The following is a 15,714-nucleotide window of genomic DNA, read 5'->3' as shown; positions in this document are numbered from 1 at the left end:
TTCATAAAAGCCTCGAGGGGAATTGTTACAAAATGTGCTGTTGAAGCCAGGCTTTGCCTGAGTGGCCCACACTGGATTAATAATGATCATATTTCAGCATATCGGGGGGCTCATTTAGGAGTCTACAAAGGTTTGGTTGTTGCTTGCTACTTAGCCCCAACACTTCCAGCCTTGTGCCTTCTCAGCTGATTGACAAACCACGTTCCTGCTGTGGAAGACTTTCCCAAAGAAGGCTTAAACAGCATTTTATTGGGTCGCAGCTAGCAATGGTAGACCTTCTACCATATGAATATTCAGAATCTGTAGGTAGAGATTACTTTTTAGCACCTGAAGCTGTCTGGTTTCCATTTGTAGTCTGATTTTAGTCCTTCTGACAGGTGCACAAGTAGTTGCTTACCTGCAGGTCAGATAACCAGAGGAAATCCTGGCCCAATTATCTACTGGCTACACCCCAGGCCTTCCCCCAGAAGCTCTGCTGTTATTACTGACATCGACATTAGTCAGTGTGTTTTGAGACTCAAGTTACTCTGACCTCACAAAACACTTTTTTGCAATAACTGAGTCTCGTTAGGATACAGTTTCACTTAAATTTCTTAATATTATAAAACCATCAGGTGGTTATTTTGTACATCACGGTAGTAATTCAGCTTTATGGATTAATAACTCCCCGTCGTGGCTTGTTATCCCCTCACAAAATGGTCTCCAGTTGTAGAGCAATTACTGCTCTGTAATCACTTTTATTGTCGTGTAAGTTTGTTTTGTGTGTGTGCAGTTTTGTGTGCCGGCTCCTTGTCCGGGCCGCCAAGTCTGCAGTCTGTGTGCGCTGTGCTGCTCTGCCAGTCTGATCACAAAATGCCAGTTTTCTCTGTGTACACTGCCACTGTGTTTCATTGAGTTGGCTGTATCAAACTAGTTCTAATCTCCTACCAAGGTGAATGTCAGACCTGCTCTTTTACCAGCTGACACTCTGCCTCTGAAGAACTTGAGAATACTATTTGGCAAAAGATTATTGTGCAGGCAGGACTCACACAGGACTAAAGCAGCCAAAACCCTCAGTCACTGATGTGAAGTTCACTGAGGCCTGAACTTCCAAAAATTCCCCTGGCTCTTATTTGTGAAACATTTCTTCAGAGACACGGATCATGTCCCAGACATGTATTGTCAGCTGGTCCTTGGTGTGAAGGAAAAGCTCCTGGAGTAATCACCAAGAGAGTTTCTTAAAGGAATTTCCACTGAGGCATGGATTCTATGAAAGTGATTAGCAAAACCGTCTTTTGATGACAGGTCAACTGTTACAGTCTGTTACCTGTTAAAGGTGGCCTAATGGTCCTCCTCTTCATTTTTTCCCCCATCTGCGTTGTATTTCCAGTGTTAGCAAAACACACTGCTGCTACTGTGAAGGCAGATCAAGTGAGGCAGCTACAGATTTTTAAATAATCTGACATTTAGCTCACAGCTTTGATTCTTTTATCTTTTCAACCCTGAACAAAAAGAGCTGTCTGGACTACCTGACAATAAAACTGATTAAATGACCTGAGGTTTGGCTGCTGTTTAGCATTCATCCATGTGGGGCAGTGTAGCCCTGTGATAGAGCCACACTGAGTCCTCAGTGTACTCCTGCTGCACTGCTCCTCTTTCCTCTTTGCCTGCACTTTTCTGTGTTCTTGCTATTCTGATGAACTATGCCCAGTTCCAGTACAACCGCCACACTACCTGAAGCTGCCCCTCATAGAGTCGAGGTTTGTCTACTACAAATAGACCTTAGCCACGACAAAGACTGATTTGAGGCTTTAGGATACTCAGGGACTCTCAGAATACTAAAGCAGTGGAGCTTTCATCAGCTTGTTATAATCAGCAGTGACACCATGCAAGTACCGGTGAGCCTTTCAGCTACAGGTTTAATATTGTCACTGCTCAGAACTGCTGCAGCCCAAGAAGATGCCTGTGCTGTAACATCGTCAGCCATTTTTACACAAAGATCGCACATTTTTGCTGTTCTGAGATCACTCCCCGTGCTGTCCCAGCTGCACAAAACCAGCATAATGCTTTCCCCAGTTGTGTAATTTTTACATAACAGGCCTGCACTTAGAATTCTGAGAGTCATAACAAATGTGACACATAAGGTTTGATGTTGGAAATATGAGGGGATATATCACCTTAGTCTTATCGCTGGGTATTTGTCTCGTCTGTTTGCCTTTGTCTCGGTTGCTTTGCTACCTAATTTAAGAGTCTGTCTTCTTCAGAATTCAGCGTCTTGAATAATTAACCTGGAAATTGCAGTTCAAAGCAGCAGTTGTAGTTGTGTTGTGTTGTGTGTCATCTGGTTACAGATTTGTGTCTTTGACAAAAAAAACCAAACAAACCAGCGGTTGCTAAATAACTGGCAAACTTTTTTTAATGGTTGGTGTTCCATCTGTTGCTGCTGAAAAGCAGTGCCAATGCATGAATAATTTCCGTTGATAAAATTAAACTAGTCTACAAACTGTGCTCCCTGATGATCCACCAGCATATATTATCCTCACCTCTGTGGCTCCCCGTCATCGGGTTTGGTTCATTTAGGTTCGCTGGTTTTCTTTCTGTGGAATTTAAAACTAAATATCACAAGAAAGGTGAAGTTTCTGATGTATTTGTTTAAATTACTTACTTTAGGATTAGTGGCACTTAGCCATATTACCCAGCCGTAAGTAACATCTGTCTGTGCAGTGTTCCCTCTTTAGAGAGTTTGTGTTAAAGTTATTGTTTCTTGCATCGCTGTAGACGATGTAAAGTTGCGTACTTTTGCTCTGTTATAGCAGCTGCTCATACTCTGTGTTTAGGTCCAGTTGATTGTAGTTGACTTCTGCCGTGGCCTCAATTTAAGCTGAGGAAAAATGTTGAGTTCTCATCTCATCAGATGTCTCAGAGTGGTAACATTTCCTCAGTGGGTGACCTCTTCCTCTCTCGATATGTTTACACTTGTCATTGCTGATTTACTTTCTGTCTTTCTTTCTTTCTTTCTTTTTTGATCTCTTGCCAAAAATGGGATTTTATGAGATTATATCTCTGTATGTTTGCACAAATAATGACTGCTATGTCTGCCCTCTGGCTGCAGTACGTCTCCTCTCTCTTTTCTTTCTTTTCTTTTTCTTTTTTTTGCATTATAAGTATTGGAGTAAAATAAACTGTACTGTCATCTAATCAGAAAAAAAAAAGCCTCTGACGACTTTCATATCTGGTATTAAAGATCTGGTAGCCGTGTGAACAAAATTAGATTTCTGTGCTACTGGACACGTTGACATGTACTGATGTAATGGGATGAAAGACCTCACTGAAATGAAGGAAGCATAGCCTCTCGCTCTACATTCTGTCCATCCTTACCTGACTTTAAGCAGACAAGACAAATGAGACAGCACACACACACACGAGCATGCAGCGTAGTTGTTAGCAGCTTTGTAGCCCTGGCCCAAAGCCAGCTCCCTGTCCGTCTGTCTGTCTGTCAGACGGAGCATGCTCATTACAACCTTGACAACATTCCACTGAGGTTGCCAAGGATACCAGGCAGAGCTGGTATCCTTGTGTATTTGAGTGTTTAATAGGAACTCACACAAATATGTAGACCAGTGTTTTGGTTATATGACCACACACACACACACACACACACTCTGTCTTTGCCTTTGCTCTTTTTCTCTCTCTCCCTCTCTCTGTCTCCCTCTCTCGCTCATTCTTTTCTCTCTGTAGATCATTGTTAATCAGTCTCGTCCCATCTCCTCTCCACTGGCTGTCAGTGGCTTGTCAGAAGCCCGTCAGAGCCCCTGCAGTCCGTCACACACTACTGCCGTTAATGACATCTGATGACACCCATCGTTGAAGTCACCCACTGGAGATGACTGGGGACTCGGCGTGCTCGCAGCTTAGGAATCGTTTCTTTTGTTCAGCCCTGCAGTGTGTTTAAAAATATATCTCCAAACATAATTCTGCTTTACTTATGTGCAGACTGTTTGTCTTTCAGCTCGCCTGACCTCCTTCACCTTGCTTTTCACAGCTCCCTTTGAACTCACTGCAGTAGGAGTTTACATCAAAGGTCATATGAAAACCCTGAATCCATCAATAAATACTGAACTGTTTAAAAATGGTACATTTAGGATAGACGTACAGCTAAGATAAAAGATTGAAAGGTCTAACTCCTTTCAAATACCAAGTTATTGGCATGAATTTGACTAGTAAAACTATTTTTTCCGGAAAAAATATGTTAAATACATTCATGCTGTCTGCAACATGAAAAGCACAAATTGTCCTTTGCGCACAAACTCTGTAATATTTTCGAAATGTTCAAAGAAGCCACGGGAAAGGTTGAACCGCTGTTCAAAGATGATAATCATTAGGCTGCTCTAATAGGCCTCTTTTTAGTGTCTTCCTACATCCTTCCACACCGTCTTCACTGCTTCATCCCCCCTTTCATACCTTTGCTCCAATTTGTCAGCGTCTTCGTTCATTTCCTTACATCTTTCGTAACCCACCCACTTACCTCTTTCCTGCTCCTACTCTCCCTATTGAATTAGTCCTCCCCATGCACCTATGGCTGTATTGTTCCCCTGTCAGGGTTTATGGTGACAGGCTTATGGCAGAGCCCATGCTGTGCTGGGAACCTGGCATTGCTCGCCATATCTCTCCCCTGAATTCTCCTGTTTTCTCCTGTTGTCTTTTTTTAAACGTCCCTTCTTTTTCTTTGGCCCGTCTCACTGTCTTTTTATCTGTCAGTCTCTTTCCCATAAGCAGCAAATTCTTTACGCTCTGTCGTTGTTCTCATTTTGTCTTCTCCAGAGGAGGAAGTGGAAAACTTTGACGTGTCCAGTCTCCAGGAAGAGGCTCTGAGGAATATTGAGGCTGACAGCTTCTGGTGCATGAGCAAACTGCTGGACGGGATCCAGGTAAGCTGTGTGTTCAGCCTGTGCAGGTTGCCTCACAACATTTTCAATAATAGGTCTTAAAGCCACTACATGAACTTCCAGTAACAGATGCTTTACCATATTACTGATCCTCTTTAGTCATCACTCTAAGCAGAGATGGAAGAACTGAAAGGGTGTTCACATATTAATCTCTTGACAAGACATCAGATATCTGTCAGCTGGCTAGCTTTTGTTAGCTAGCTACCTGTTGTTTAACCTGTTGTTTAACATTTAAGTCCTCTCTTCTTCCACAGTTTCGCATCTTGTAATCAGAAATTTGTCAACACACAAAAAGAGCTCAAATTGTGGTGAAAAGTCTCATTTTTCTTTTTTTCTTTTTTACCAACAACTACATTGATAAGTGATCAGTTAATAGTTGATTTGTATAGTTAGTGTTAATGAATCAAAACAATGAAATGATCTTTAATAATGTTCACTAATCAAAAGTAATGTCAAAAAATCTGTTTATTTTCATCATAACTTTGTTTAATGAAAGGTAATTCATTCTTGATTGCATGTTGTACTTGAGTTATGTAGAGCTTACAAGAGATGCTCAGGGTTATATACTGATGACACCAGTAAACATAACATCCTCATTCCAAGATGTCACATACCTTTGTGACTTTTGATGGTTTTAAAGTAGTAAGTTTTAAACCAAGCCATAATTGTTTTAATTAACCAATTTATTTTAGTGCCTAAAATTAGCTGTTTTTTCGTGGCTTTATAAATAACTTTATAACTCATAAAAGCTGTTCGTAGATGCACTACACTGTGTTTTGTAAGTTGTATTATAACTTCACAGAAACCATCCAGACAATGTTCAAAGAAGTAAAAAAAGCTCATTCTTAACCAATTAGAAAACATAAGAAATAAAAATGTTAATTAAGATGAACAATATTAAAATAAGCCAGTAGTTCATTACAGTTAACTCCTGTTTTTACCATTTTTTTTTTTAATGATATAAAGTTTTGTTGCCTCATTTCTTATTAATGTGACTTCTGGACTGGATTATATTACATCTTCTGGTCACTCCCAGATGGTCCTGCTGAGAGTTGAACTGAAAACCCAGCTCTCATGAAGGAGTGGCTTGACATGGCATCAGTAAAATATAACACTAATTATGCTTTGGTTGAACATTTGATTAACAAGTCCAAAACAGCCTTCAAAGAGAATGACAATGCTCAGCTTCTTTTTAATCTCCATACAGCGTGGTAGTTGCTTGTGAATTTTTGGTTTCGGAGGGTTGCACATAATGGACGACTCAGCCAGTAGCTACCTGACATTAGAGCAATGTGGATGGAGCGGGGATTTGCAACACTATCTGACCATCCAACACGCAGTTTGGACAGACCATAAATCCCACCTAACGGCACCTTTCCTCTGTTTTCCTTGGTTATAGACCATTAATTTGAAAAATAATTGCATCTTTCCACTACATAGGGCAAGTTTTACACCATAACTCTTTCTTCAGCATGATTTTCTTCTGCTATGTGTGCGTGCATAAAATAACGGCTGAGATAATCGGCTGTACAGACGGTGTGGAATGTTACAGTCTTTCTGTGTGGGTTTCAGAAATGTGATCGTCTTGCATATTCTAAAGCGTGCCCGAGTGTCTGGAGGCCAGATAATTGCATACAGTCCACATCACCAAAATTCATTTTGTTTCATCATTTCTTCCCAAACCGTCTTGCCCACGAGCTCTGTTAATCGACCCGCTCTCAGCGGTCATGGTTGAGCCATCTGTCAATTCTAAATGTGCTTGCCTGGGCTGGCGGTACATTTGCTCTCAATAGCAACATTGTTGCTTAGCATCCCCAATTCTGCATCCATTTTGAAATATATATTATATATGTTTTATTATTTCTTGCTGTGTTGTAAGATTAAAATCTTTGAAAAGTCATTTGTGCTATCAAAAAAAAGTAGCCAGCCCACTTCCCTTCATCTTAAAGCAGCAGCATTTTAGCTCCTTTTGAGATGCTAATGATACCAAAGTCAGATGTTACTGTTAGCCGTGGCAGCTGTAATTGTTACTTACTGGCAAAGTAAAAGAAACATCTGCCAAGTCTTAGCAGTGGGAATGATGACTGTAGTATAAAGTAACACTTAGGAGAATTGCCACTGCAGTAAGTGTTAAAGTATATTTACCAGGCAATATGCTTTTTGTTGTATGTGTTTTAAGGGTAAAGGACAACACCCTGAATCTTGGTAGCAAATTTTCACCAAAGTGAAATCAAAATTAGGCTTATTTCCAGTTGCCTATTTTAATCTTGGATATTCTTGCCCTATTTATTTGCCTTATTTATGCAGTTTTTCAGCTCTTCCTGTGGCTCATTTCCTTTAAAGGCCATTCTCCCTTCTTGTGATTGGCTACCCCTCTGAGCTGTGTGTTGGCGATGACCATATTTTGTTTTCAACTCTCGAGAATAGAAAAAAGTGCCTGAAACGGAGCATTTAGAGCAGTCGGAAGGCTGAGCTTGATTGGATTACCTTTACAGATGCTGTCCTCAACATTGGCCATTAATAGGCACGTTTAATACGATATAAGCACCCAGCATTGGAACAGTACACATATGTAGCAAAAAGTAGGGGAAAGCAAAATAAAAATACAAATGAATAAACCTTTCAAACCCATAATGTGTTTAATATCCAAACAGCTGTTTAAGAGACACTTCAGTATCTATCCTCTCATCAGAAGCCACTATATTTTACATAGGTAGTGCATAAGGCAGCTAATCTGCTCTGTTTTGACCTGCAAAACAAAGTACACACACACACACACACACACACACACACACACACACACACACACACACACACACACACACACTCACAGTTTCTCCACACCAGTGTTTAATCTGTGTCTCCACCTGAGATTGGGATGGGGATGTAGTTTTACTATCCACAGTCTGCTGGTGGTTTTAATAGTTAATTGGAGTATCAGAGTAAGGTGTCCCGCTCTATGGGCTGCTTAGCCCTGTTAGCCGTCTCCTCTGGCGTCTCTGTGTAGCTACAGTGGCAATACGCACCTTAGTATCACTAACATGGATAATAGGTTAACTGGATACATCCAGATTAACTGAAGTGTTTCATTTTTAAACTGTTGTACATCCCGCCTAATATCACACTTGTACACAGAACGATGTGTGCTGCCAGACGACTGAAAAAGCTGCACTTAAACTGAGCCTCTGTGCGGTTAAAGCAGTTGGCTCATTACCTGATATTTGACCATCAAAGTCAGAAAAAGCACAACCTCTCAATTTATTAGCAACTGTTTTCTATTTAAATGCAGTTATAAAGATAGTCTCCCCCCCCACCCCTTCACCCCCATTTAGGACTACTTTATGGATCCTGCATCTTGCACATCTCGTTTTGTATTTTTTGCGTAGTCATTTATTATTATCACTGCAGCTTATGAATCACACATCACTGTCTTTTGTGATGCCAAATTTGTTTGTGATCTATCACAAATAACAAGAAAACGCATAGATTTCTGTCAAATGAGACAACACAGACTCATTGCCTTTAGGCATGCCGATCATGCTTACTGCTCTGCTCCGTCACCCTCCAGAGGCTCATTCTGAGGCAGAAAAAGAAAAGACTGCAATATCTTAACAGATGTTTATCCATGCTGTTTAATAGATACAGCTGTGCATTGAAAATAGTGTTAATCAAATACCAAAGGTAATTCGTATTAAGGAGCATATTTAAATACAAAGTCCATAAATAACTATCAGTTGGTAGGCTATTCATTCAGGAAATTAATAGACGCTGGGCCTTGTTGCCCCTGAGAGAGAAAGACAGAGAGCTGCAGAGCAGAGGAAGTAAGAGAGAAGAATAGAGTGTGTGTCTTTGTGTATGTTTTTGTATGTGTATGGCTGTCCCCACGCTTGTGTTTGTTTGTGACCTTGGCTCCAAACTAATTATGTGCAATGCACCAGGGAAGCCCATGCTTCCCCCCTAATGCTTTCTAAACAATCTGACGGAGGCTGAGTGCCTCCGCGCCATAATTAGTTGGTGATCCTTGCTCTGACCTCGTCTTAGACCCTCTCACATCCACTATACACTATTACACTTAACTGCGGCCATGAAGGTGGGGGTCCAGGGTTGGCGGGTGGCAGAGTTTGTCTGTGCAATTACATTTGCAAGCTGCCTTCTAAGCACCTTATATTTCCAGTGTTTTGTGTGGAGCCTGTGCCACACTGGTGTCAACTTGTTTTGAACCAACTGGTGCAAAGTGTTTAAAGTTTAATTGCATAACAATGCAGAATAAACTTTTAAATGGGGATGTTTGAAAACCACTAAATGGTTGGGAAATTTCATGAAGAGAAATGTGTCTTCTTCCATCCATCCATGAACCACAGCTGGTGTGCTTTTCTTGCTATTTTATGTAATTACCTGGTGTACAGTGGAAATACTTTTTTAAAACTGTAAATTGGCCATTAGCTCTGGTTTTAGTACTTCACCACCACGCTTCTCTCTCACCTAAAAGTGAACAGAGTATTTTTGGCTGTCAATTCACTTAAGCGGCTTCTCTAATGAGCTGCAGTTTTAATTGGCAGCAGTGCAGCCCCCGCCTCTAAAGAGCATGCTGGGATGAAAGATAGGTTGGAGAGATCCAGGCTATTCTGATTTTGATGTTTTACAAAATCAGATGGACAATTTATTTTGTGAGGAAACATGACCGCTCTCGTTAGTCTTCACGGTTCTAGATCATAAAAATGTCGACAGATGCCTTCTTTAACCGCTTGGGATTTTAAAAGGAACATTGCTCATGTTAAGAGCATGTGCTCTTGATGTGTGCACTACCACACACACGCTGCTTTACTGGACAGTGAATGGCAGTTTGATGGTTAAATGATTGAGGATTGATATTTATCAGTCTTGGCGTGACCTATTAAGTGCTGTTAAGTGGATGCGCACTTGTGTACTTGTGTGCATTTACAACTGCCTCAACCATATAACGGCACACAGTCCAAAGTGCTTCTCCAGTGCCTCTTTTATTGTCTCCTACGGTTTTGATACGCTGGCCCACTCTTTAATTTAAGGAAAGGAAGTAATACCATCGCACAGATAAGAGCTGATGGTTCACAAAAGCAAACATCAATGTGACAGACATCATGTAAAAGCCTGCTATGTTTTCCAGCTTAAACTACGGGCCGACTGATATCAGATTTTTTAGACCAATACCAATATTTGATTTAAAAATCCTGTTACTGTTACTTACTAAGATAATGCGTCAGTGCAATTAAAAATAAATAAATATTTGTTTTATGTTCACAACAAGTCCTTGTTTCCTCATTTGCTCTTTTCCTGACTCTGCTTGGATCAGCTGGTTGTATTTCTGGTCTTCTGCCAGTAGGGAAGTTGTCATCTGGTGGACAGATTATGCAACATCAACATCAATCATACCATAGTTGATAGGTGTTTCTACTTTTCATTCACCAGCTGTTATAAATACCATACCAATATGGCAAATAGCTCATAACGGCTGATATATCTGCCCCACTAATATATGAGTAAAGTTAGAACCTCCCTGTATGTTACATTTTGAGCTCTCATGTGTTAAACCTGTTATGCTACTTTACTAAAATCTGCTTCTCACAAAGTGTTTCTCAGAAGCACTTTGTAATGATTTGCTCTTTTAAAATAAAGTTAAGTCAAGGTTTTAGTTTATTTCAGTTTGCTCTGGTTGTGCCTTCAATTTAGGCTTTGCTGTGTTGTCAGCTTCTATGATGGTCTTTAATTTTAAGATACACTGAAAAGCTTAATAGAGGCAGGAGTTGAAGAGGGATCATCTCTTTAGCAGGAACGGGAAATACAAGTGGACGGCGCTCATGCTCATTTAGCTGCTGTGAATTTTTATACTTTATTCTCATTTATGATCAACCTTGATCATAAAGTGATATTTTTTCATGTATACTGCATATATCCTGCATTAAACAGAATGGTATTAAATATATGGACTGAAGAATCTAATAGTTTTTTGATATTATCCTTCACATCTTTCTTTGAGTTCATCTCCACTGAAAAGCAATTAGGAAAAGACAGCTAACATTTTTCTGACATAATGAACGAAACATGACACAATTAACTGAGTTACTTACCTAGAAGAAATTGTTCAAATGGGCCTAAATTTGCTACTTTTTGATTTTCTAGTCATACGAATAAAGTGTTTTTAAGCCTGCCTGGATCTCTAAGATAATACATGAACCCTCACGATACTGTAAGAATTACAATGAATTTATGTATTCCTTGAAAAGAAAATAGGTTCTACAAATGGCTACATTTCACTAGTTGACACACAACTCTGTTAGACTGCCCGCCTGTTGCCCCACTCTCTCTAGCAGCCAATTAGCCTTACACTGTTCTAAATTGGACAGCGCCTCTGGCTAACTTTACTAATTTAACTTGTTAAAATTGTTCCATATCTCCTGTTTCCATGAATCTAAATGAAACCGTCATCTCTGCTAATATTGCATTGTTGATTTAAACATGTCTTCTTAATCCTGGGCCATAATATATTATTAATGTTGCAATAAAAACAGTCAGTCAAAGCCTGAGTAATTTAATATGTGTCATTTTACAGCACAGATAGCTCCCACCTGCATCTCTTGCTGTCTAGCAGCTACAGTATGTGGCTTCCCTGCACAGCCAGGGAGCCTGTGTCTTACCTGCCATGCCCAGCGAGGGAAATGAAGTCAAAAAGTTTAAAAAGTCCATTATTCCGCCAGCACACCCCTGAGGGCTCTCAGTTTTAAAGCCAGCAGATGAAAACCTGCCTTTTATGCTAATTCTGCAGATATGCCTTTTGCAGCACAGGCTCTTAAATGTATTTTCCCAGCACAGGACCTAATTTTGAGATATTTAATTTCGCCTTGGGATGTGAACTTGTTAATACTTCAGCGGTTGTCTTGACAAATGGAGGTCCTGCATGAAAATGTCTCTGACCCCTTTTAGGTTAAAGTGCCATGCTTGGACATGCTACTTTGTGCTATGATGCAGACTTTGGAAATGTAGATTTATTGCCCCCCATCAAGCACAGCATTGGTGCTTTAAATTTAACTTCTCCTTCTTGTGGAGTCGTGAATGGATTATTAAAGTTTATTAAAGTTTTATTAAAAGTCTCAGCAGGAATAATATTGGGCAGCTTTTTCAGCACTTTCAGGATTTTATATACACACCGTGCACTGTATGCTGAAGTTGATCATTTCCAGAGGAAACTATATATTGTCAAGCCCTGGTCCCATGAATGCTTCTGCAGTTAAGTTATGACCAAATAAAGAGTAATGAAATGGTATGAAATATAAAAATATTAAACGGTCAAACGCTCCCTCTCTTACTACTGTGCATGAGCTGCCTCCAACTCATCCTTTGGTGCACAATCCAATCGTAATGTGTTCGTTCATTGTCAAGGCAACCATCTGTTTCCACGGTCGCAGTAAAGATGGGGGTCTCCCCAGAGTGAGAACAGGGGTCCGAGGAATGACGTGTAGCAGACGGTAGCCAGACCAAACCAGACGCCATGTCCTGTTCTGGTTTCCCCAAGGGTCTCCTACCGTCAACCTGGGCTGTCACTCAGTGCAACACCTACACACACACACACACACACACACACACACACACACACACACACACACACACACACAAGGAGTGATCTGCCAGCTGGTGTGTTTGTGTGTGTGTGATGCTTGACAGAATGTTTGTGTGTTGTGTGTTTCCTAAGCTTTTTTAATGAGCCTGTGTATGTAGCCACTGTTGGAGGACAACTTAAGATTGAACACATTCACCTGCTTTTATTTTTTTTTAATAATTTTCAGTTATACGTTCTTGTCCTGCTTCATCTGTTATTCTTTGACAGATTAAGTAGTATCAAATTAGCTGAACTTGTTTGTGTGACGGGTCAGTGGAAAAGGAGGTGGTAACAGCTGCTGAGGAGAAGAGGTGAGGAGACAGACTGGAACTGAAAAATCAGACACAGAAAGAGTGGATGGATAAAAATTATGTAATAAGGATGGTGGATGCTGGATGAGAACCTTGTTAGCAGGGAGACGAGCAGTGTTGATCGTATTAGGGGGCATGTAAAGCCAGCTCTTACACTGAGGCAGTGTCAGAGTTCACTGATAAGCGAGAACCTTATAACCACCCCTGCCTAATATGCTGCTGGTTCTTCTTGTGCTGCCAAAACAGCTCTGACCTGCTGAACCTTGGAATCTACAAGACTTCTAAACCGCATGTCCTATGGTATCTGGAGCTAAGACATTAGCCGTGAACTCTTTAGGTCTTGTAAGTGACGAGTTCAGGCCACCACAGATCAGACCTGATCCAGCACATCCTGGTTTTTGCCCACCATTCCTGCATCCAGTGCTTTTCTACAACAATTGTTTATTTACAGCTAAATATATTTCAGCTCAGTTGTTACAAGATAGTTTTTATTCTTTGCCTCTGTGTGGTCATAATGTGGTCTGGTCAGTGTACTTAACTGACATTTACTTCTATATAGAAGAGTGTTAACTTATTAAACTCTTGCAAAGTTGTTGAACAAAGGAATGAGTTTGCATTCTATTTAATGTCCTTTTTTAAAGACTCAATTGAAGTAATACAAGTGATTATATAGCAATCGTTTGCAGCAACAGTCGTATTATTTTGCACATTATATTCCAAAATAATATGACTTATGATCATATGACTTAGAACTTGTGTAGGGAAGAAGAACTTCTGTTTAACGGGAAAAGATTTCTGGCAGAACAATGAAGGGGCATTCATACGCTGCAGCCGGTTAGTGGGCAAAGAAAAATAGAGGAAAGAAAAGCTTAGAGAAATGCCAAACAAAGACAGGTGCTAAGTGACCAACAGGATGAATCCGATATGGATATTCCTTGCTGTCAGGCTATTGATGTTTGCCTACCAGCTTTATTGATAAATGCAGCTTGGTATCATCTGGATAGCAGCGGAAATGTATGCGGTGTGGTTTGTTTTTTGTTTGTTTGTTTTTTAAATAACATAAATAGAAGTGGTCCTAGCACACAGCCCTGTGGAACACCATTCGTAACTTTCTAATATAGCACACACAGCACTGTGCATATCCTTTAATCCCAGTCATGTGTTACAGCTTCTGTAATAAACCTTTGCAATCAGTAGTATCTAATGTTTCTCTGAGGTCTATCCAGACAAGCACAGGACAGTTTGTTTGAAGCTATTAAAAGATCATTAGTAACCTTCAGTAGTGCTGTCTCTATGCTACAATAAACTTTTAATCCTTACTCAAACTCTCTAAATAAACCATTCATCTGTAAACGATCACATAAGTGATTTGCAACAATTTTTTTGTGGGTTTTTGTGTTAAAGGAAGGCTATGAAAGTACCACTTTAATTACAGCAATGTTGCAATAGCTGTTATTGTTTGCTTCTATGTTGAGCTGAATTGTGCAAGAGACATGGACAGACCAGGTTACGGTCTACTTTCTTCAATGACCTTATTTCTTAGAAGTTACATAAGTGAGAAATGTGGTTTCTGTTAATAGTTTTAGGTAATTAGGGAAACAGGTTCAGATGTAGATGCTGGTCATTTAAGTTCACAAGGTTTGAGAGAGGTTTGTCTCTCTCATTTCTTTGTCTGTTACCAGACACAGTTTATAAGATGTAGAAAAAGCAGATTTCTACTTCAGACTAACACAATATAAAAGAAGATTAAATGTTTTTTTAATATAACCTGTCTTGTTGGGTGGGGTGGGTGGGGGGTTCTGTCCATATATCTCTTTATACTTTAATTTCAGAACTGTATAAATTGATATTTTCCTTTAGTCATTAGACATCCAGACTTCTCAAACTCTAAGTATTGACTAAAAAGAAGGAACTTCTACAAGAAGTTTAAAATTGGCAGCTGGCAATTATCCAAAACCTTTTGATCAAAGACTAAATTCAGACGAATAAAAAAATCAGAGAAAAAGTTCAGAGCCAGCATAAAGTATGACATTAAAGATGGATCTCAGTCCAGTCTAAAACATCTTAAACTGTTTGGTGGACTGCCATTCATTTTAGTATAAATATCCATGATGCTGGGAGGAGGAATCCCAGACTTCCTCTTTACTGTGAGCCTGGGTTCACATTTGGTTTTTACTGAAATTTTCATGACTTTTCTTGCAGCAACGCCAGCAGGTCTAAAACAAGTCCTGAATGGATTGGCACAGCAAAGCTTGGAATGAAAATCTGTGCTTCCCAGATAATAAATCCTTCTCTATAGGGATTCATAACCATCTCATTTGTGTAAAAATTGGTCATATATGACAAGTTATCCATTAACATAACACTGCCGCTATTAATCACAGCTCCTTTAGTGTTAATGAGCAAATGCTAGCAAGATTTGCTAGAAGCTAGCAAATCTAAGAAGCCAGAAACAGTGAACGTTTGCATTTTAAGGTTTAATTTAAAACACGCTGCCGCAGATAGTCTCACCAAACCTCTGCCTCAGCCATAGCTCCTTAACCTTGTTGATACTCTTTACTAATAGTCACACTTAGGCTTTTTTAGGCTTAGTATTTCTGCATCTACTTTTATAGAGAGGCTCATTACAAATGACTGTATCCTATTGTAGTGTGTGAAAGGGTGTGTCATTAATTCTGATCGCCAATGTTTATGTATATACCTTAAGGTGACAAACGTTAATATAAGTGGGCCACTGCTCTAATCCAAAAACCTTGAAGTGGATGCAATCATAGCCCTCCTTAGGAACGAGGTCCCATCTCATATCCTGCATTAAAAAGTTACTCAAAACACGTAGTCTCTTAGTTTG

General features: G+C 39.9%; 1 protein-coding gene across 3 annotated transcripts in view; it reads left to right on the top strand.

Moving 5' to 3' along the window:
* tbc1d22a (TBC1 domain family, member 22a) overlaps window positions 1-15,714 on the top strand; it is a 164,953-nt gene that overhangs the window by 90,560 nt on the left and 58,679 nt on the right. For all 3 annotated transcript variants that reach the window (XM_085251273.1, XM_085251274.1, XM_085251275.1), the window contains one exon: window positions 4,801-4,907. In XM_085251273.1, coding sequence (XP_085107399.1) covers window positions 4,801-4,907 — 107 coding nt within the window. The remainder of the gene's footprint in view (window positions 1-4,800; window positions 4,908-15,714) is intronic.

This window comes from Mchenga conophoros, linkage group LG17, assembly GCF_057382185.1.
Source record: "Mchenga conophoros isolate Kocher_MC1m ecotype Shallow Benthic linkage group LG17, M_conophoros_male_GT1.1, whole genome shotgun sequence".
NCBI classification, from domain to species: Eukaryota; Metazoa; Chordata; class Actinopteri; order Cichliformes; family Cichlidae; genus Mchenga; species Mchenga conophoros.
The sequence above is the reverse complement of the archived record's forward strand: the minus strand, read 5'-3'. Positions and strand labels throughout refer to the sequence as shown.